Raw genomic sequence first — 24,381 nt, forward strand, 5'->3', positions numbered from 1 at the left:
CATGCTAGATGCTCAATTATTTTTTTTTTCCTTTTAGCTTACTATATCCCCAGTAGCCATAAACACAATTTTGAGGTGTTCGCTTACATCCAGTTTTAATTGAGAAAGCCGGTGCATCCCCTCAGGGAGAGATGACTGGACTCTCTTACACAAATTATAGTGTCCTGCTGTGAAAACTACTCCAGACAAAGCAAGTTCAAAATAATAACATGATAAACAGGGTAGAAAAAAAGTATTCAAAAAACAGGTACAAAAAAAGAGAACACACTCCACACTTCCTTGCATGCGAAGGAAAGCAAACAAAGAAAAGAGGAAAGGAAAGGAAAGGACAATAAAAAGGAAAGGACAATTAAATGGAAAGGAAAGGAAAGAAAAGGACAATAAAAAGGAAAGGAAAGGACAATACAAAGGAAAGGACAATGGAAAGGAAAGGACAATAAAATGGAAAGGAAAGAAAAGAAAAGGACAATAAAAAGGAAAGGAAAGGACAATAAAAAGGAAAGGAAAGGACAATAAAAAAGGAAAGGAAAGGACAATAAAAAGAAAAGGAAAGGACAATAAAAAGAAAAGGACAATGGAAAGAAAAGGACAATGAAAAGAAAAGGACAATAAAAAGGAAAGGACAATAAAATGAAAAGGAAAGAAAAGGACAATGGTAAGGAAAGGAAAGCGAAGGGAAAGGAAAGCGAAGGAAAAGGAAAGGAAAGGACAATAAAAAGGAAAGGAAAGGACAATAAAAAGGAAAGGAAAGGACAATAAAAAAGGAAAGGAAAGGACAATGGGAAGGAAATGACAATAAAAAGGAAAGGAAAGGACAAAAAAAGGAAAGGAAATGACAATAAAATTGAAAGGAAAGGACAATAAAATTGAAAGGAAAGGACAATAAAAAGGAAAGGACAATAAAAAGGAAGGGACAATAAAAAGGAAAGGACAATGGAAAGGACAATAGAAAGGAAAGGAAAGGACAATAAAATGGAAAGGAAAGGAAAGGAAAGGACAATAAAAAGGAAAGGACAATGGAAAGGAAAGGACAATAAAAAGGAAAGGAAAGGAAAGGACAATAAAAAAGGAAAGAAAAGAAAAGGAAAGGAAAGGACAATAAAAGGGAAAGGAAAGGACAATAAAAGGGAAAGGAAAGGACAGTGGAAAGAAAATAACAATAAATAGAAAGGAAAGGAATGGAAAGGACAATATAAAGGAAAGGAAAGAAAATAAAAGAAAAGGAAATGAAAGGAAAGGACAATAAAAGGGAAAGGAAAGGAGAGGACAAAAAAAAGGAAAGGAAAGGACAATAAAAGGGAAAGGAAAGGAAAGGACAATAAAAGGGAAAGGAAAGGAAAGGACAATAAAAAGGAAAGGAAAGAGACAATAAAAAAGAAAGGAAAGGAAAGGAAAGGACAATAAAATGGAAAGGAAAGGAAAGGAAATGAAAGGACAATAAAAGGGAAAGGAAAGGAAAGGACAATAAAAAGGAAAGGAAAAGGAAAGAAAAGGAAAGGACAATGGAAAGGAAAGGACAATAAAAAAGGAAAGGAAAGGTAAGGAAAGGGAAAGAAAAGGAAAGGAAAGGAAAGGAAAGGAAAAGAAAGGACAATAAATTGGAAAGGAAAGGAAAGGAAAGGAAAGGAAAGGAAAGGAAAGGAAAGGACAATAAAAAGGAAAGGAAAGGAAAGGAAAGGACAATAAAATAGAAAGGAAAGGAAAGAAAAGGAAAGGAAAGGAAAGGAAAGGAAAGGAAAGGAAAGGAAAGGAAAGGACAATAAAATAGAAAGGAAAGGAAAACTATTGAAAATTACTTTAAGGAAAAAAAATGGAAAAACACAAAATAAGGGAAAGAACAAAGAATGGAAAGGAAATTAAATGAAAAGATAGTACATCTAGTGGAAATAAACTGAAAGAAACAGAGAGAATATATATGTAAAAGAGACAAGGGTTAGGGTTAGGGAAGGAAAACAGGACAGGGCAGGAAAAGAAAGGACTGTGTTTTTACTGAAATACTAAAAAAAAAATCCAAATTATTCCAGATAACATTTTACTTGTTTTTATTGATTTACTATAAATGACATCATAATCAAGCTTTTGCCTCTTCTAAGGTTCTGACGCTACAGGCAGCACGTTCCAAAAAAGCTATACCCAAAAATATGCAACAAATTTCAGTTTGTATCTACAACTACTTTGAATAAAACTGAATCAATGTGTATATTTTTACACATTTTACAGTAAAAGAAAAAAAAAAAGGCAAACCAAAGACAATTGAAGCTCATTAATAAAAATCTTCCAATTCTAATAACAAGGTGAGATGTGTAGCGAGTAGTAGGACGAGATGAGAAAAGAAAGCTGAGGAGAGAAAAACAAGTGAGAATGGCAGGAGGGAGGAGGAGGGGAAGAATATGAGAGAGGGTGAATACATCAGCAGTTTCCTTCGGCCCTGTTCACTTTATCACTTATGTCTACTGAGTTCAAGTTACTGACCTTGCATGATAATTAATATTCTTACACTCCCTCCGTCTCTTTCACTCTCTCTTTCTCTTTCACTCTCTCTCCCCACAGAGATGAACAGGCATCATTACTCTCTGTATGTGCACAACTGCAGACTGGTGTTCCTACTGAGAAGGGATTACACCCAGAGCTCTTCATTCAGACCGGCCGAGTTTCACTGGAAACTGGAACAGGTGAGAGTGAGAGACTAATAAAGAAAGGCAAAAGAGATAAAAAGATGGTGTGTGTGTGTGTGTGTGTGTGTGTGTGTGTGTGTGTGTGTGTGTGTTGTTGTTGTTTTTTGGTCTGTGTATCTGCGACTGGCCTTGTGAACCATTGTCATGAAGCAAATAAAAAAAGATGAAAGGGAAAAAAGGAAAGGATATAGAATTGAGGGATGACACAGGTCAGAGGTCATGGGTGGACTGCTGAGTCCTCTCAGAAAGAATGGTATGATGGGTCATTTTATGTGACAGAGCTGGACTTTTGATTGGACAAGGACAAAAACCCAATATATTGAGAAACATGTCAGCATTGTTGGTGTGTGTGTGTGTGTGTGTGTGTGTGTGTGTGTGTGTGTGTGTGTGTGTGTGTGTGTGTGTGTGTGTGTGTGTGTGTGTGTGTGTGTGTGTGTGTCTCTGAAGGTCTGTTGGTTTTAGAATATTGACAACGAGCAGTCACAAGCAGTGATTTACCAATCAGGAGGCTGATCATATTATCATTACAATAGTTAGCATAACAGTATTAAGTTTGCTAGTTCACTAATTTAGCTCTACAATGTCAGTTACTTTGAGGTAAAAGTTATGCTAATTATGTTAATTATTCATCCAGCTAATGAGCAGATGAGCTGGATAATGAGTTCTGTATAAAATTAGCCAAATAGCTGTGGTAAAATTTGTATACTATTTGATTAAAGCTAGCAACATTGCTAAGCTGTGGGTCTAGCAATGAAAGTAAGAAGTTTGTAGCAATCTTTTAATATTTTTGTTGTAAACCTTATAATATTCTTTACATTTTTAAAGTATTGATTATAAACATTAAATTATTAAATAGTATTGCTATTAGAGCTACAGAAGTTTGAGGACACTTTTTCCATATTTATTTTATATTTATTATAATAACCGCCACTTTTCTGGGAAAATGTTTCTCTAGATTTTGGAGTGTGCTTGTGAAGATTCGTCCTCATTCAGCTACAAAGTTGTTAGTAAAATCAGGTATGGATGTCCTATTCATCCCAAAGGTGTTTAATAGGGTTGAAGACAGAGCTCTTTAGCAGGCCCCTCAAGATCTTCCACACCAACATCATGTATTAAGCATCTTTTCATAGAACTGACTTCGTGCACAGGGGCATTGTCATGCTGGAACATGTTTGAGTCTCCTAGTTTAAGTGAACACTACCACATCAAAAGTCATCCTATACAACAGTTGTGTACCTGCAACTTTGTGGTAACAGTTTGGGAAGAAACCACATATACCCGGAAAAGTTAGGTCTGGGAAAAGTCCGATTTCCCAATGCTTTGGTGCATTGGGAAATCAATGTACCATAATGTAATTAATGTGTAAATAATGCATTTTCTAAACACATTACTGATAAAACGTGTCATTCTCTCTCTCTCATTATATGCTTTTAAGTGATACGAACACTGTAGTACTAGAGCTTAAGTTTGCTAACGATTACTGTGTGACTTTTTTACCGACTATTTCAGGCTAATCAACATTCAAACGCATGTACAGTAAATCAGGGATTTAATATATCAATAGATATTGTATATATCAATAGATACTAGATGAATAAGAGGTGCACTTTTTTGGGGTTTTATTTATTTTAAAGCTTAACAAAAAGCTTTTAGACTAGTTGTGTGCATCTGCATTAGATCGGGTTTGCCAGATTTGAGCCTAACCCTAAACCTGCTTGTGCTTTGTGATTTTAGCTATAAAATCTCTGAAGAAAAGAAAATAGAAAAGATGTTTTTGTTTTATTATTCTAAAATAGCAAATAAGCAATATTCCACAGGCAGGGATGCTGTTGTGAATATGACTCATAAGACATTGTGATATTTGCTGTAACCTTTGGACTGAAAGTAGGATAGTACTTCTATGTGACAAGAAATTAATATTGAGTAACTGACATTTCAGACACAATTTTTAATTTTCCAGCTGCACCCGTTAGGGGTCGCCACAGCGGATCATCCGTCCTCTACATCTCCTTTTTCAAACCAACCACCTGCATGTCTTCCCTCACCACATCCATAAACCTCCTGCTTGGTCTTCCTCTTTTCCTCCTTCCTGATGAATCCATCCTTAGCATTCTTCTACTGATATACCCCATGTCCCCCCTTTGCACATGTCCACACCATCTCAACCATGCTTTTCTTACCTTGTCTTTAAATGTCCAATAAAGACATTTCAGACAAAACATGGGTGGATATTTTGGTTATTGTTGCTCTGTTAAGTTAAATAGCACCTGAATAGGCCACTGTTGGATAGAACTTTGCCTGGCACCATGTCAGTGGAAATACTGACTGGCTGTGTAATACATATATCAATAGTTTCAGTGTAACTGTTTCTAGATTTTCAATTTTTTTTTTTTGTTGCTATTTTGGTGAACACAGACACACAGAGTGATGCAGACACTGTGCAGTGCCCCGCATGTCCAATCAAATTAGTAAACCGGAAAAATACTGTTGTAGAACTCTCCATCATTGTTAAAACTGATTGTCCGAGGAAAATTTTTACAGGCATTGCAATATAATGGCATTTAAAGGCTTTATACACACGACAGCACCATGTTCCAGTAGCAGGTTTCTGACAACACTGGATTTTTCTGATCGTTCTTGGATGAAGATGGAATAAAATGTTATTAGGAATCCACAAAAACAGTTTCCTGATTCGGCAAAAAACGTACTCAGTCTGCTTATTATTAGTGTTCTGTAAATTGCTATTTGTTATTATATGTTTTTTTCCTACAGCCCTGTTTTTCTCCACATAAAATTAAGGAGAAATAAACCATGCTTGACTGTTTGTACAATAAATGATATATGGTGCCTGAATTAACAGCAAAGGATAGTGGCAGGGTGTTTTTTAAATAAAATATATTTGAATAAAATATATCATTTGACCAAATAAATATGTAAATGCAATTTTATCCTCAAAGAGTTGTATAATTATACAATCAATATTTTTCATTAGATATTTTGTAATCTTGATCATTTGCAATTTAAAAAGCTTCTGCATCTGACGTTATATCGATAATGTTTTTATACATTAATGAAGAACGATGCAAAGGAAAATTCAGCAAAAAATCGTGAACAAATCAATTATTTCCTCCTATCATTAATATATAAAATTGCATCAGCCAATATTATTCCTGGAGATTATTCTTTTTTTGTAACCTTTCTTTTTCTCTTGTCTCCGTGTTATGATTGAGAAAGCTCCAGGGCTAAAACTTTCATTAAGTCCTCAATCTTTCACTCGCCTCCCTAATCTTTAAAGCTAAATGACCTCTTTAGTATAGCCAACCCTTTCTTCTCTCTTTCTGTCTCTCTGTCTTTCTGTCTCTCTTCCCCGTTTCTTCTCTCTCTCTCTCTCTGTCTTTCCATCTTGCTGTCCTCCCTTTGTCAGCCTGCACTAATCAATTTCCACAAAACCACCTTGCGCATGCACAGGCACAGATGAAAGAGACGAGGATTTGTTCAAATGTCAGCGTCTGATCATGAGAGAAGGAAAATGATGGCAATTACTGTTGTAAATTAGCCGCCGTAATTTCGCCCTGATGATGTATATTCTTTTCAGCCGGAGCCATGTTAATGTAACACATGCACGGACATTTTAAATTGGCTACATGGGCACTTAGTCCAGCAGGAGGGGAAGTGGAGGATTGAATGTGTGTATGTGTGTATGTGTGTATGTGTGTGTGTGTGTGTGTGTGTGTGTGTGTGTGTGTGTGTGTGTGTGTGTGTGTGTGTGAGAGAGATTGAGGGAGAGATCAAGAGAGAAAGATGTGTTCAGTCCACGTACCAATTAAAAAATGTGGCACACAAAGTCCCTGCATGCACGGGATTCTAAGAACATGCAATAAGTATAACGCAGAAACTGCAGACCACGCACACAGGACGAAATTGTTCAATATCCATTAATCTTACTGATATAAAAAGGCCAATCAAATTACGGAAGCAGCTAAAAAAATAGCACCTGAGCTCATATAAAAGCTCTGCAATAGCAGGAGCTGAGTAAGGAAAATAATCATGAGCCATTTCTAACCCTTTTTTTAACATTTAATAAATTTCACAATCAAAAATTTTGTTTTTTGTTTTGTTCTTATATAAACTTCCTTGAATATAAGTGAAGGGAATGTAATTGGTAAAAAAAAAAAAAGAAAAGAAAAAAGACAGACAAACAAAAAAAAACAAAAGAGCATTACACAGTTACAGATGATCACTCTGTTCATTTGTTTATCTGTAGTGATTGCTTTATCCAGGGTAGGGTCAAATGTGGATCTGATGCTTGGATGCTTGGAGTTGCTGTTCCTTGCAGGGTACCTACATACCCACTGTAGTGTTTGTGGTGTTTTTAAACACACTTCGAGTAGGTGATTTTATGTTTTTTCTGGTAGAGTGATTGTTTGCTCCAAAACAGAGTAGTAACAGAGTTTCAATAAACATCCAAAAGCTATGAGATCTGTAAAATAATATAACATTGTAGCTGTTAATGTTAATTGAAACGCAGCAGCCAGAATTGTTATAACTGCAGTCACAAATTCCCCTTTTCTGGGCATAGTGAATGTGAGAGCAACAAATACATCGGTCATATTTTGTCATTATTATAACAGTATTATCACAAATTCACATCGGTGCAATCAGCAAAAAAAAGTTAATGATGTGATTTAAAAAAGAGTGCATCGGATGCGTTGGTTATTTAAATAGAATTATTAGTAGATGCTGTAAAATTTGTATTTGTATTTATTTGTAACCAATATTTTATATGTAGATTGATTTCTACTCACTGTTTCTCAGGCGCGTTCTCTCAGCACCACTGTTGCTACGTGAATATAACGTATCACAAAACTACGGAGACCGAGGCGTGTCCCGAGAGTCACATACAATACAGATTAACATGGCAGAGGTAGAGCTGCATCTTCCTGGAGACAGATTAGGGAATTTAATGTCTGGTGTTATTTAATCTTTATTCTTTTTTCTTTCCTTTTTTTTGCACTACAGAGGCCTGTTTGTAAAAAGACCATGCATTAGATGTCAGAAGGCACTTAAGTAAATGTATGATTTACTGTCTGTCTGAACTAAAGAAATAAAAGCGAACTATCTGAACCCTATTGAATTGCATAGCATATTTTTTCAATTGCATCGTATTGCATTGAATTGCATTGTGCAGAATTTAATTAAATTTGCAATCAGTATAGAGGTGAATTGTATCGCATCACATTGGTAGCTGCTTTATTCTTTATCGCTATTGCATTGTATCTAGATAATAATCTCATTTATATATTGTTATAGCCCTCTCCTTAGCCCTCTTTTGTCACTGGTTTGTTACCTGCTTGTGTTCACCTGTTCTGTGTCTCTATACTCTCTTATGTCATATTATTGCATACTTATTGTGCATGAAATCCAAGCCTTGTTCTTTGTGCAGTAGGTCTTGATTTGGCTGTAAATAATGTTTCGACCATTGCCATGAACATGAGTGGGATTATTAGATATCCCCCAATTACTAAACACGATTAAGCTGAGAAGAGCTTAAACTAGCACTTTTCCAGGTTTGCTTTGTCTTTACCATAAAGAAAAATGCTCTCAACAGTTGTAGGCTGATCTACAGTTTGTAATCTAACGTACCAGTGTACCTTCAATGTTTTTAAAAAGCATTTATTCAATGTAGCTATTTTTAGCTGCCCTATAATATGCTAATTTTAATTTCGACTTTAATTTTAGGAAATATTTTCATGTAAACTTAATTAATTCTAATATAATGTATACAGAAAACATGTGTCTACATACAGAGAATCCAACAAGACCATTACAAGCATGGAGAGAACGTGCAAAACATGTTTAGGCAGTAACTCGAGCTCGGGATTGATCCGTGAGTTGGCAATGCTCCCCATCAATAACTTCCCTGACCATTTTATCAATACGTAGTTTTTTTCTACTGTGAAAAGGTTTCTACTGCACTTCTACACTGCAATTTTAGCCACAGGGGAATATAAATTGATCACATGGTGACATCTATACCATTTCATTTGGAGGTCTATGGTGCGTAATGGTGCTACATTCTAATTAAATCATTCTTAACAATAACTAACATTTGAAGTTGGGAAACTATTTACAAAAATAAATGGAAAATTGTGATATTAGCGATAATAGAGAATAGAAATTAGTGTTTCTTCAAAGCTACTGTTCAGAATTGAAATGTATTTTGTTTGGTTAATAAATAAATGGGGGGAAAAAACAGATCTGGTAAAGATGATTTAATACAGTATTTAATACGAGGCGTTCAGTACAAAAAAAAAAGAACATGTCAAGGTATTAAATTATTTATTTATTTTTCTCGCTTATTTAAGTGCTTGGTAAAGGAGGATGTCTTTAGTCTTCATTAAAAGACAGCCAGTGACTCAGCTGTTCAGCTTCTCAGCTCAAAAGTTCATTCCACCACCTGGGTGCCAGGACGGAAATGTTTTGATGTATGTCTTCTTCAAATCTTGAGGGATGGTGGGTCAAGTCGAGCTGTGAAATGAACACGGTGCGGCGCCGGGCTCAATCAGTGCCTTTAGGTGGTGGTGGTGGGGGGGGGGGGGGGGGATTTTGGATACATAGGAAGGAAAAAGTCTATTCTGGAGTGAGGCTGGGATGCGTTCAGGGTTAAAAGGGTAACTAGAGTTAGACTCTCTAATTATCCAGTGCAGAAGCCAGGTGCCTTGGTATAAACTTTAAGTCTAAACCTCTTGTGACTACACACCTGCGCCAATTAATCAGCAATTTACCAATACACGCTAAAACAATGCTAAAGACAACGGTGCTAAAAAGTCAACACAGCCAAGGGGATAGCAAACAAAAAGCAGGGGTCTCATTTATCAAACAAGTTCTAATTCTGTGCATAAGAACCACCAGTATGCACAAGAACACTGGCATTTATCACACATGCCTAAACATGGCTTTGCTGAACTGACATTGATAAATCCTACACACTCTATACCGCTGTGCTTGTGCATACTCACGGTCATTTACATCTACATAGTCCAAATCACCATATAAGGTAAACAACTTTCTTTTAAAAGCATGTTTTTTTTGGCCTGGTCTACACTATTGCCTCAGCTTAGGTACAATGGTGTAAAATCCATTATTACTTTATGTTCATTCAGAAACATAATTCATTGTGACGTGAGCGATAGGAATGCACAGCAGACGTGTCACTACTCGATTAGTATTAGGGTAGAAAATGCCATATCTCATCTGATATCTCATTGAAGCTATTTCAAGCTATTGTTGTGCTCCTTAAAAATGCAATTCCTCCACATAGCTATGTGAGACAATAAAAATATTCAGGCGAAATATCTATTTAAAATTCACTCTTTATACATGTTCATATATGATTTTACTGTACAATGAATCGATGTAATCTGTCTCAAGCAATTTTGTGATTTATTCAATTACTTTCTACTATGCTGACATGATTGACAGTAAGTGACTCATAAACAGCTTGTAAATACTCTTTGCTCTCTCTCTACAGTACACACGGTCAAGAGTGGTTCAAAATATACCCACATTGTCTTCATGGTCTTGATTAATCAAATTCTTTGTGCAGAATGCTGAGTAGGCAAAGTTGTTCAATGAGACCCAGTAGGAAAAAAAAATCTCAAAGCACTAATTTGAATCAACTGATTGGTGTCTTTTTACTAATTCACTTGTAGGTCCTTTGTAGTTGCCGCTGCCAAACTAAAGCCCATTTACACCATCCTTTTACTTTCCCCATGCCGCCGTCGGCTGTTCTCTGGTACACTAATGCATTTACATCAATGAGCGTCAATTTTGCCGTTTTTCAAAAACTCAAATATTTAACATTATTGTCGTCCTTTAATTTCCACACACTCTCAAAGCCAAATGGATTTTGTGATGCCAGTAAAGGACTTGCAATTGAGTACAATGGAATTGAATTATACTGAATTGAGAGAAAAGAGAGACTATATCATCAGGATATTGGATTTTTCTTCCCACTGTGCCGAAAATTGAGAAGCTGAGAGAATTACTAACTCCTGTGTACACGCATGCGCACATGCTCACACACACACACACACACAGACACACACACACACACACACACACACACACACACACACACACACACACACACACACATGTGAATGCACACAAACAGTTACAGGGTGTCTATACATGATTATGCATATGACCTTTACCCATTCAGCCACATACGAATTTCTCCATCTTAAGTCAGACCTTGACCAGGTAATTGTACAGCACACACACACACACACACACACACACACACACACACACACACACACACACACACACACACACACACACTCATACACACATACTATTCTTATGAGAATGTTCCATGAATATAATTATTATTGCGCTAAGTGCATAGATAGATAGATAGATAGAGTTAGATAGATAGATAGATAGATAGATAGATAGATAGATAGATAGATAGATAGATAGATAGATAGATAGATAGATAGATAGATAGATAGATAGATAGATAGATAGATAGATAGATAGTAAAGAATCGTTTTTTTGTAAAGAATTATTTTTCAACATGACGGATGTCAAACCACAACGTCATTCCTAATTCCACATATTCCTATCCTTATCAGGATGTTTCCTAGCAGGATATAAAAACATGGCACACACACATACCGAATCTATAATCCCTACATTTGTGATGCTAAATGTGATGATGTTATGTTATTTGATAAAGAAAGACACAGGAGGAGCTCACAATAGGGCTAAGGGGCATTTCAATCCTCAGAATAGCAATGAGGACATCAAACACTTTGAACACTAGGCTGCAAATCGATGTCGAGTCAGAACTGATAGGGTGTAATGTGGAGGCTTTAAAAGATACCCACATATCCACAGCAGTGTTCAGAAAACAGGCAAACAAAAATGAAACCTTTACCTTTTTTTCCCACCCGTTTACTTTCACCCTAAATATAAACCAGACATTGGCTTTTGAGGTGAGTGAAATGAAAACGAGGATGATAATGACTTGCTTATTGCACAACCCTAAATCTAGTAGCCTTATGGTTTTCAATGTAATTTTATTCCCAATTGAAAAAAGGTAAACTTCAAGTTTCCAATTTATGTAGACTTCTATAGCTGAATCGTTCATGCTGGTAATCCATCAAGGTCAGAATCTGGACTAAATAGGAAAAAAACAGCAAATCCAGAAAAGAGGTAATATGAAATAAGAAACAAGGTAATACAATCGATAGAAATACACTCGACCACTTACAGAGGAAAATAAAAATTTACTTGCCATCATTTATTTATTAATTTTTATTGTATTATTATTTGAACCCAAGTGACTCTGACCAAGCGGTTACTAAGGATAAATTGAATTAACCTTGTATATGCACCGTGCAGCATTGCACATTCACATTAATAACTGCATTCGTTTCTTTATTATAAAAGCTTGCCAGGACACCTTCCATGTCTAATTTTTAGCTGCATGGACGAATAAAGGTGTATTATCTGTATTTGTATCATTTTATAGCTTGTTATACAGTATGTTCAGTAACAACTCAGGTAGAAAATCAGGATTTCAAATAGAATGTTGAAAATGACAAACTTTAGGTTTTCACAGCAACGTCAAGAGGCTTTTATAGTGATTTCTACTATACACAGTGGTACACTAGTAGAGACGCTGCTGGGCTTTCTTGGTGATGGAGCTGGTGTTGAGTGAACAGGTGAGGTTATCCGCCATATGAACACCAAGGAATTTGGTGCTCTTGACGATCTCCACTGAGGATCCATCGATGATCAGTGAAGAATGGGCGCTCTGTTCCCTCCTGAAGTCCACAACCATTTCTTTGGTTTTTTCAATGTTCAGAGACAGGTTGTTGGCTCCACACCAGGCTGTTAAATGGTGCATCTCCTCTCTGTATGCTGACTCGTCGTTGATGAGACCCACCACGGTTGTGTCATCTGCGAACTTGACGATGTGGTTTGAGCTGTACATTGCTACACAGTCGTGAGTCAGCAGAGTGAATAGCAGTGGGCTGAGCGCACAGCCCTCAGGAAGTCCAGGATCCAGTTACAGAGGGAGGTGTTTAGGCCCAGAAGGCTCAGCTTCTCAGTCAGGTGCTGAGGGATGATTGTGTTGAACGCTGAGCTAGAGTCAATGAACAGCATCCGTACATACGTGTCCTTGTTGTCCAGGTGGGTGAGGGCCAAATGGGGGGTTGTTGAGATGGCATCGTCCTTGGAGGGGTTTGGACGATACGCAAACAGCATGGGGTCCAGTGAGGGTGGAAGCTGGGTCTTGATGTGCCTCATGACGAGCCTCTCGAGGCATTTTATTAAAATTGGTGGGAGCACGACGGGACGATAGTCATTGAGGCAGGAGACAGAAGACTTTTTTGGCACAGGAACAATGGTCGTTGTCTTGAGGCGCGTAAACCCACAGTCAGGATAAACCAAGTATTTTATTTGGATGGATGACTTTCGAATCACTCTTTATGGTTTGCTAATGAAAATTATTTAGTTAAGAACTGGTGTGAAATTGTCATGTTTTTTATTTGTCTTAAAAAAAACTGTTTCTGAGTAATAAACACGATTAAATGTAAGAAGCAGGCATGTTTCTATGAGCAAGTGCAGGTCATGTTTGGTCTACTGGGCAAAGTAGAAAACTTACTATTATAATCTTCAATAACAGCACATACTGAAGTCTTTTATTCTTTCATAAGGCAACAATCTGGAAAAAAGCTAACAATTTGTATTTTATTAATAATAGACATCCACACTTCATCTACTTTTATTTCCATATAAAAAACTTTCTCCGCCACAGCGGACCATCCGCATGTTTGATTTGGCACATGTTTTTACGCTGGATGCCCTTCCTAACGCAACCCTCCCTATTTATCCGAGCTTGGGACGGCACTAAGGCTTGTGCAACCCTAATGGCTGGGGTTGGTTCCCTGACCGGGGATCGAACCCAGGCCGCAGCGGTGAGAGCGCCGCATCCTAACCACTAGACCACCAGGGAACCATAATCAGTTAAAAAATCTTTGTGTTCGTCCTTTTAATGTTCCTGTGGTGGAAATCATGATGTAACAACTTTACCTCTGACTGTTACAAATCACCAATACAGAAATAAAGCCAAGTCTTTTCACTGTATACAGTATAAACTTCAATGAAACAATATTCCTCCAAGGACTAAGGTGCTTGGACTAAGGTAGACTGACCAACAGAGGTCATAACTAAGACATAAGCAGAGCTACATGCAGGACTACATTAAGCACACATATGCAAGCAAGGTAAGTGTAATCAACCCTGTATAATAAGACAATAGCAGTACCGACCAGTACACAGAGGTAAACATGAAATAAAGTGCAAAGATGCGTATCTACGTATATCGTAATAACAAATATTGTATATGTAAATTGGTGATTTTGCAGCAGTTATTTGTGTAAAATTGCAAATACGATTCTTATGTGTGTGTTTGTGTGTTTGTGTGTGTGTGTGTGTGTGTGTGTGTGTGTGTGTGTGTGTGTGTGTGTGTGTGTGTGTGTGTGTGTGTGTGTGTGTGTGTGTGTGTATCCGTCAGGCCTGAATCTTTGTGTTAGAGTATGTTCACAAAAAAGGTACTAAACCTTTCACAGAAAACTTGCAAAGCATCTGATATGACAGTCCCTGTGAATTATCTGGTAGTAAAGAAGAACTTGTTTACATCTAGACCAATCAGAATTGAGAATTTACTTTGAAATGATAGATTTACATTTATTTAGCAGACAACTTTTTTCCAGAGCCAATTACAATCATTTTATTTATATACCTATGCAGGTGAGGGTTAAGGGCCTTGCCTTAGGGCCCAGAAGTGGCACTGAGATTAGAACTTTAATTCGATCCTTTCCGATCAAAAGTCTGACATTTTAACCACAGTACCACAGTATCAATTACTGTCACTGTTTTGCAAACATATCAGAATTATTGATTTCTACAGTAAAAAAAAAAAAAATAAATAAAAATGCCTGCGAGCATTGCATCTTAATTAAGCAGGTAACGGGTAAAGACCTTGCTCAGAGGCCCAGCAGTGTTGCTAGGATTTGAACTCATGACCTTCTGATCAAAGGTTTAAACATCTTAACCACTGAGGCACCACAGTATACATTTTGGCCAGTATACGTATACATTTTTTCAGTATAAATTGCAATGGTTTTATTGATTTTTACAGTATAAAATAGGGCTGCAAACATTGTTTCTATGGAAGACAGAAACTAAAGCCTGCATCACTCCTCCACGATGGTAATTAATGGCCCGAACAAAAGATCGGTAGGATTTTTTAGACCTACTCTCTATCTCCTTTCTTTTTGTTACCCTAATCTATCACCCACAGTAAGACATATAAAATAGTCGTATTGTGTTTTTTCACTGCCCTTCACAACACACTCACACACACACACACACAACGATTATTACAAAACTGCTACTTTATTTTGCATACCCAATCTAGACAGGCAGCCTTGTTTTTCTTTGCTTTCGTTCTCTTTTTCTCTAGCGCTCTGTCACACTGATGAATTGCTCTGCTTTTTTAAACAGGCTTCAGCTCCAAGTCTTTTAGCACCTCAATTGATTCAGCAGTCTACTCTTACTGAGCACATAGTGAGAACATATCACCTTCAGGCACTCTCCCCTTAAATTGACCTGCATTCTCTGTGTGTTTGTGTTTGTGTGTGTGTGTGTGTGTGTGTGTGTGTGTGTGTGTGTGTGTGTGTGTGTGTGTGTGTGTGTGTGTGTCGGGAGTGGGTAAGTAGGTGTGCTTTCAGTTGCAGTCAATTTGTAAGGTCCCGGTGCCCTTCTGTTGATTGGAAAATGTACCTATTCTGAGTTTGCTAGCTAATATAAAAATGATTTGAGAAAAGAAAATCTAATAGAAATTAACTGAGGTTAGCAAAACAAGTAGTCCAGATAAATGAATTCCCTAGCAGTTCAGCATAGAGTTAAAAAAAAAATCTGTGTTTCATGCACGATTGTCAACACCCGGCTATAGGATTAATATGTCCTTTTCTAATAAATCCTTCCACATTTAGTCCCTATTTGCTGTTAGAATAACCTCAAATCTTCAGGGAAGATGTTCCACTAGATTTTATAGTGTGGTTGTGGAGATTTGTGATCATTCAGCCACAAGGGTGTAATTAAAGTCAGGTATTGATGTACAGTAGGTTGAGGAGGCTTGGGGTGCTGTCAGCTTGCAGATTCGTCCCAAAGGTGTCCAATAGGGTTGATGTCAGAGCTCTATAGCAAGCCACTCAAGATCTTCCCCATAAACCCATTTAATATCTTCATTTAGCTGGCTTTGTGCACATTGTTATGCTGGAACATTTCACCAGAACCAGAAATGGTTAAAAATGTTAGGACTCTTATTATACATACACACATAAATGCATACTCGCAACAAGCAGGGTTGGACATCCACACATTCACTTGCATGGTCATTACCGAGACCAGGATGCATGCACAAACATACACACATTCCAATTTAACTAGCTACAGTTGACAATGTAAACATTGTTAGTGTTATACAATGCTAGTACTATAAAAGCATACAGGGATGCATGCAGAGATGACATAGGGAAGGTTTTTGTCCTCATATGAATTATATATTCAGTGGCGTTCTGGTGTACATTTTGTACATACTTTGCAGAATTATTTTATAATTCAGTATAAAATATATAAATATCAAATCATTCAATTATGGTTTGCGTGCAATTCATTGCTAAATTCCCCATTCCACCCTGATGCTCAGATCAAGGCACTCTAAACTGCTTGCACATAACATCTGGTCTGATAAAGCAGACTAAAATATGCTATTCTATCTATTTATTGTTAATGTACAGCCTAGCCTGTAACACATGTTTTCCCAGTGAAACAGCAAGATCAGTTATGCGTAAACCATCCAAAATAAAAAAAAATATTATGCCCATAGCATTAGATTTGTGTACATACAGGAAAAAAACATAGCATTTTTGACTAAAAAAATTCGAGTACATATTTCCTATAAACACAATAATCTGCTAACTAGCCATTTTGCTGCTTTTCATTTTTTTTCACTGTTAAAAACTAGTCATTACTATGAATATAAAAGAGCAAACGTTTAAACCAGTTTTTGCTCACATTCATGCACAAAGAGGTTGATTGAGCAGGCCGGAAATCACTTTAGCTTTTGTAACTAAAAAAGCGATGATTGGTACTTTTGGTAATCTTGATTTCACCTCAACAAATTAAATCAAATGAGAAGGAAATGGCAGAAAAACGAAAAATTTGGGAGTCTTTGGTGGGAGTCAATGGTAAATTTAGGATGGAAGCTACAGATGTAAACGCTAATTATGTAAGATGATGGGCTTTAAGATTGTGAATTGGGCTGGGCACAGAAGTGGAACACATAAAGTGAGGCTTTTAGTGTAAAATTATTGTGTATGTGTGTTTGTCTTGTGTTTCTTCAAATGGAAGCCACAAATAAATCTTCTATTCCTTTCTTACAGTATTAGCATGCACCGCTCTCAGTGCAGGATACACACATTATGGCCTGTCATATTGATCATCGTGCATCTCTTTTATTCACACTGCTCCCCTATTCATATCAGCCACGGCAGAAAATCAATCGGAGCACAGGGAGACAGGGACAGATTGGAAATGAGATGAATGTCAAGTGACTGTTAAATGCATGAATTATTTGAAAATGAAGAACATCTTTTCAGATACGTAAGAACACAATTTGTTTGGCAGGAGGCAGGAAGAGGCCAACCATTTATAATTTATATTTTTTCTTTTTTTCTGTCGGTCTGTCTATTGATTTCTTTCTTTTTTTCCCATTGGAGAGCCTTATCGGCATGTTGTCTGCAGTAATCAGCTAACAAATTCATGTTTAGCTTCAATAACATACACAATGGTTACACTTGTGTAATCTTTAACCATTTATTTGAGATGAATCAAAGAATTAGTATCTGTTTTTCTACATTCCTTGAAAATGTATGATTTGGGTTTTTTTTTTCCATTGTTCTCAAGCTGCCCCTTCCTCTTAAGCTTGGCACTGCTATGATGATGGCACACACTTCTTCTCTTTCCTCTATCCACCTCAAAGGCACTGAGAAGGTATCAAACATGCTTTTCGGAGATCCTTTCCTCCCCGTTGAAGACTTGTCAAATGAAACTCAACCTCAACAAGAAAAACCCTGATCTATGCTGGATTTGTCAATCACCATCCATGCCCTCAAATTCCAACCTACACAAGAGACAGAATTCTGGTGTGATCCTAGGTGGCAAGCTCAACTCCTCTGATCACATTCCATCAACCGCTCGATCCCATTTATCTCTTCTTGACAACATCAGAAGAAGACCTTTCTTTTCTATAGAAACCTTTCTCCTGGTTCATAACTTCCTGAAGTTCTTTTTATGTATTTCCCTTACTGAGATCGCCCCATGCTCCCTGTTCATGCCAACATCGAATTCATGACTTTTTTTTTCTGCACCACATTATCCATATTCTTATTGTTTAAAAGTTTATATTCTTTTTGTTTTTTGTTTTGTAACTTTTTCAGTAATTTGAGCCAAAGGAGCTCATCTGTTAGAATCGGACCACACGGGCCAGCCTTCATTCCCCATGTGCATCATTGAGCCTTGGCTGCCCATGATCCTGTCGCTAGTTCACCACTGTTCCTTCCTTGGACCACTTTTAATAGACACTGACCACTGCAGACCAGGAACAGCCCACAAGAGCTGCAGTGTTGGAGATGCACTGACCCAGTCGTCTAACCATCACAATTTGGCCCTCGTCAAACTCAAATCCTTACACTTGCCTTTTTGCCCTGCTTCTAACACCTTAATTTTGGGGACAAAATGTTTACTTGCTGGCTAATATTTCCCACCCATTAACAGGTGCCATGATAAAGAGATAATCAGTGTTATTCACTTCACCTCTCATAATGTTATAATGTCATAAAGTTATTCCTGGTTGGCATATATAACTATAAGATATATAACTGTCTGTAATTCCATGCACTACTTACGCTTTTACCAAATCTTATAGTTACTATAACAGCTGTAGTAGATACAGCGTTTTCTTTAACTGCATTCTGAATGACCAAAATTTGAACCCTTTACAGCTGCATTTCTTCCAAACAACTACCATGACAGGTATATAAAGAGTTACGCAAAAATAAAGATCTGAGGACCACAAAGGCACTTGATTGTTCATAAAAGTGGCATAAATGAATCCCAAGGGACGAGTGAAGTTCAGTTTTCAACTGAAGTAGTTGAAGGCATAGGGTACCTAATATATGTACATCATTAAAACACTTCTGAGGATGTTTTGTTGAAAAAGGGATTTGCACATAGAGGAGGAAAAGAGGACTGAAAATAGATGTCATCATAAGGAAGGGGGGATTATCTAGTGGGGGTAGGGGTTTAAAGCTTAGACATGCAGGCAATAAAAAAATGTTTAAATGCCCAATTGTATTTTTATTGTGATCGTTTTTTTTGGAGGAGAAAGAAAGAAAGAAGGAAGGAGGGAGTCTTTTACTTGTCAAACATACACTACAGCACAGTAAAATTCCTCCTTCGCATCTCCGAGCTTGTTAGGAAACTGGGTTTGGTGTTCCGGGCCATGATCCATGAGCATTCCTGGAGTAAAGACGGTTAAGGGACTTGCTCAAGAGCCCAACAGAGCTTTAACCAGTAACCATTTTCTGGATGGCTACTACTTCCTTGATGAAGGCCTTTTGACTTCTTTAATCACCATTTATTGATGGCTTAAACCACTATGCATGTCCTTTCATTCAGGGTATGTTTCAATATATTTTACATTTATTTTTTTAGGATTTCATTAGCAACTTAGGAATAAAAATGTTTAGAAATTCCTCCACAAGTTTAAGTTTTTCTCCAGTCAGAAATCTGTCTTCTGAGTCAACAGCAGCTATTTACTAGTAGAACAACCCATGCCAACCAGTGTCAAGTAAGTGAAGGCAATTTTTTAAGAGTTCTGCCAAACTGCTCTTCCTTTCAAGATCTAGTGAACACCTCTATCAATCATAACAACCTTCGTAAATAAAGAGAGCTTTTGACCAAGCTTCTGGATGCCAGAGTGCCCACATGCCCGCACAGAGAGGAGTGGGTGAAAGTATGAAAGAGTGTAGGTTTTTTTTTTGTGATGAAAAGTGTGGCTGTGAGAGAATTGAATGAAAGATAAATTAACTGATGTCTTGTAGGAACAGGGCAGAGATGTGACCGAGATTGCAAAGATAAGGTGTAGCCATTTTGTCTTGCGGTACGTTCCATCCTGTTATCTCTCGCTTTGTGTGTGTACTGGACTGAGAGGTTTACAATCAGTTCCGCTAGACTTAATGACCTATTCCATCTGCAGTACAGCCCACATACTCAAACACACACACACGGATTTGTATGTAACACAGCAAGCTGTCCTGGGCTGCCAGCATACAGTTCGGGATGGCAGCAGTACAAGCACACCTCAAAGACACAAGTAGAATTACATTCCAAGTAATTCCAACTGCTCCTGAACCCTTCTGCTAAATTAGTGTCAAATCTACAGCCCAGTGACAAATTTCTTTAAGCAGATATTAGTTACTCTCCTGATTCAGCTCTCCAGCTCACATCACTGCTGTTGGGTTTATGAGTTGAGAGAGCAGGTTTGTTCGACTCCACCAGTGCACAAACCTGATTATGTTGATCTTACATTTCCAGTGGCAAAATCACTGATTGTTTCCAGTGCTAAATCACTGATCAGCATAGTCCAGTGACACCAACAACCAGTCAAAAACCAGCATTCTACCCAGCAACTGAACACTGACCAGCATTGATCCCAGCAACCAATCACAGATCAGCATAATTCCCAATGACCAATCACTGATCACCATTGTTTCTAACAGCAATCACTGATCAGCACTGTTCCTAGCAACCAGTCAGTAACCAGCATTGTTCCTATTAAGCAATCACTGATCGGCGTAATTTTCAATGACCAATCTCCGATCACCATTGTTCCCAACAACAATCAACGATCAGCACTGTTTCCAACAACCAGTCAGTAACCGGCAATTTATTCAGCAACCAATCATTGATCAGCATAGTTTCCAATGACCAATCACTGATCACCATTCTTTCTAACAGCAATCACTGATCAGCACTGCTCCTAACAACCAGTTAGTAACCAGCATTTTCCTAGTAACAAATCACTGACCGGCACTGTTCCCAGCAAGCAATCACTGATCAGCATAGTTCCCAATGACCAATCTCTGATCACCATTGTTCCCTACAACAATCAATGATCAGTACTGTTCCCAACAACCATTTAGTAACCAGCAATTTTTCCAGCAACCAATCATTGATCAGCATTGTTTTAAACAACCAATCACTGATCAGCACGGTTACCAATGACCAATCACTGATCACCATTGTTCCCAACGATCATTCACTAATCAACATTGTTCCCATCAACCAATCACTGATCAGCAGAGTTTCCAACAGCAATCACTGATCAGCACTGTTCCTAACAACCAGTTAGTAACACATTGTTTCAGCAACCAATCATTGAGCAGCATTGTTCCCATCAACCAATCACTGATCGGCATAGTTCCCAACAACTAACCACTGATAAGCATAATTCCCAATGACCAATCACTGATCATCACTGTTACCAACAACACCATTGTTCCCAATGATCAATTACAAATCACTTAAACTGAAGATTTTTACATGCAAGAAGAACAACTTTGGTGGAGTTATACTGCTGTTCTCTGTTGTAGAGCACCTCAAAAATTAGGGGTTATGTTATAGGAGTTGGATCATATCGAGCTCTACAAACTTGACTTTTGTTTCTGTTTTGGTTCTTCTTTTTTTCTGCATTGGTGATAAAATATAAATACTGTAGTTTTTCTCTTTTATTAAAGGTATGAAACAGCTTGAACCAAACTATTCTATTCTACGCACCTCCAGAAATTCTTCTTCCATATTCCATATTTTGATTACTTGATGAAATAGTAGACATACAAATTAGTCTATGACATCATCACGTGACCTCTACTGACTTTTTGAGCATGCATTATGCTTTCTCCTGAAAACAGTTTGCCTTACTGCTCTATCACCTCTGGCCATGTACTAATTAGCTAGGGGACTTTTCTCGGCAAGGTGGATACAAGTGTATCAGCTAGAGAGTAGTGATGTTAACACTGTTTACACCTCGCCCCTTTATTAGACACAACCTTTTTCAGATGCCTTTAATGCATTTCATTTATTTGTACCATTACCACACGCATTGGAGTGTCAGTGCTTTGCTGGGAAAGGTCTACCACCCACACATTTATTGCTCATGTTGTGATGGATATGGTGAAATGGAGGTCATAAATTGTGAATGGTGACAGATGGGCTGCAAAGTGCACTCAACAAACCGGCAGCAGACATCGCATATATCTATATTAAAAGACATGAATATGGCACAATTACTCTGTTAAACATGAGTGAATTTCCTTTCCTCTTTCTCGTTTTCCAGTGAAAGGGTTTACATGATGATATTATAAATTAAATGGCTTCACTACCTGCAATCTCATTTCCATTTTTTTTAAATATCTGATGCCGTTCCAGCCTGTCTGTTTTTATCTCAATCATCGCTTAAACCTACCTGACTCACAATTCATCAGTCCAAACTCTAACTTTCAGCAGGAAATGTGCTCCAGACAGCACCCAATCTGGCAACCCAGGTTTCCATGCAAATGGGTCAGTTTGGTAGCACAGATCCGTTCTAGCAGCCTGTTGTTCTCCAACCCCTCCCCCCCCCCTTTTTTTTTTTTCTATACCCCAGAGTCACCTTGTCCCCACATCTCATCAATCTCTCTAGAAAGTGCTCTACAAACTCCACCCAGTACACTCATGTCGTTTGTTCTTTTTTTTTCTATCTCCTTTCTCTCGTTCCCTTTCTTCTGCTTGAGTGAGCCAACAGCATTAGTGGCATGCATCCTTCTTTCTTTCGTTCCTATTTTTCATGGCCTGCCATCAGCATCTTTTCACCCTCATTCACATTTTACTTATCTTTCTCTTCTGTCACTTCAACCCTCCCTCACTCTCTGTTTTTGGTTGGCTTGAGCTTTGTGTTCGGTACAAAAATTGCATTTCTTCATGTTTCGGACAAAAAAAAATTGCAGAGAGAAAAAAGGAAGTGAAAAAGGAGAAGAGCTCTCAGTGGAAATGTCGCTTTGATGTTGTTCCCTCTTGTGCTCACTATACAGAGAATCAAGTGCTGCTCTCTCTCTCTCTCTCTCTCTCTCTCTCTCTCTCTCTCTCTCTCTCTCTCTCTCTCTCTCTCTCTCTCTGTTTATTTCATGCCATGGTTTTGCCTGTCTCTTCATTAATCCCCTGAGGGTTTTGTTTGCCCAGTGTTCATTTTCCATTTAAAGAGCCGTTCCTCTCTCTGCTAATGCTGGAGTTTGAAAATGAGCTGATTCGGACATACAAAGCTGCTTGCCATTTAAATTTATTTTTTTCCATGGAAAGGGAAAGGGACACTCTGTTATGTCTTGAGGACTCAGCAGTAATGAGACTACATTGACATTGTGCAGCAAAAAGTAAATCATTAGGCAGTTTGATGTTGATACATATCATGGTATACAGATTTCTCTATCTGTCAGCATCAGATTTTGTCAGCAAGCGTCATTTTCTGGCGATTATTTTGGCTTGGAGATGTGCTAATGTATGATTTCTTTAAGAAAAAACATACATCTATTGTAGCAGCGTAGACAGGGGTATAATGGGGTGTTAAATGTTAAAAACTGAACCCCATAACATTAGACCAATGAAATTTCCGAACGGAAACGAAAAAACGCACCTCACCTGTGTTCTGAGCTGCACGGCACCGGGAGAAAAAAGTTTTTTTTTAAACGAACGACGATGCCAAAAGATAAACTCCCGAGAGAAATTGTTGTGAAAGGAAGAAGGAAGACAGTGAACAATGACTTACTTGGTAGGCTACTGTTTAGATACAAGCCGTGTAGCGTGTTGAGTCTGGGTAAAGGGAGAGCTCGCTAACTCCAGTTACAACAGAAATCATATAAGCACAGACAGGTTTCCAAAACTCACGCTTTTTATTTTTCTTGGCAACAGTGTTATGGGTTAGTCAAAGAAACTTAGAACTGAGCATCAGAAAATAATAAGGACATAATCCTTGTTTTGAACACACGCAGTAATACCGGAAGAATGCTGTGCCAGTCTATTCCCAAAATACCGCTATGCTCCTAAAAGAAGGCCAACATATTTCACCTGATACACCGTGTGTAACGTGTCTTACGTTAAAGCCTGTGTAAAGTACATTAGTGTAGACACCTGTGGCTTATAGACAGGTGCGGCTTATTTATGTTAAAAATAAAAATATTTGTAAAATTCAGTGGGTGTGGCTTATATATGCGCTTTATATATGTGCGCTTTATAGTCCGGAAATTATGGTGTATATAAATATATAAATTCCTTGCTTTCTAAGTTTCATACTGTTTCATACTGGTGGTACAGGTTCATACTGCAATGTTGCAAATAACTTTCAGATCAGAAATTAATATAATAACTAAAAACTGCTTTTGTTAATAAAAATTATATATGTATATGCTATTACATACTATTTATAAGGCCTTTATTGGTTATTGTCATATAGCTCCTTTACACTAGG

General features: G+C 37.7%; 1 protein-coding gene across 1 annotated transcript in view; it reads left to right on the top strand.

Annotated features, from left to right (window-relative positions):
- Positions 1–24,381, top strand: part of clstn2b (calsyntenin 2b) — a 286,166-nt gene that overhangs the window by 216,610 nt on the left and 45,175 nt on the right. Inside the window, exon 8 of the mRNA XM_083547861.1 lies at positions 2,551–2,672. Coding sequence (XP_083403987.1) covers positions 2,551–2,672 — 122 coding nt within the window. The remainder of the gene's footprint in view (positions 1–2,550; positions 2,673–24,381) is intronic.

The sequence above is a fragment of the Silurus aristotelis genome (genome assembly GCF_946808225.1).
Source record: "Silurus aristotelis genome assembly, chromosome: 8".
Classification (NCBI taxonomy): domain Eukaryota; kingdom Metazoa; phylum Chordata; class Actinopteri; order Siluriformes; family Siluridae; genus Silurus; species Silurus aristotelis.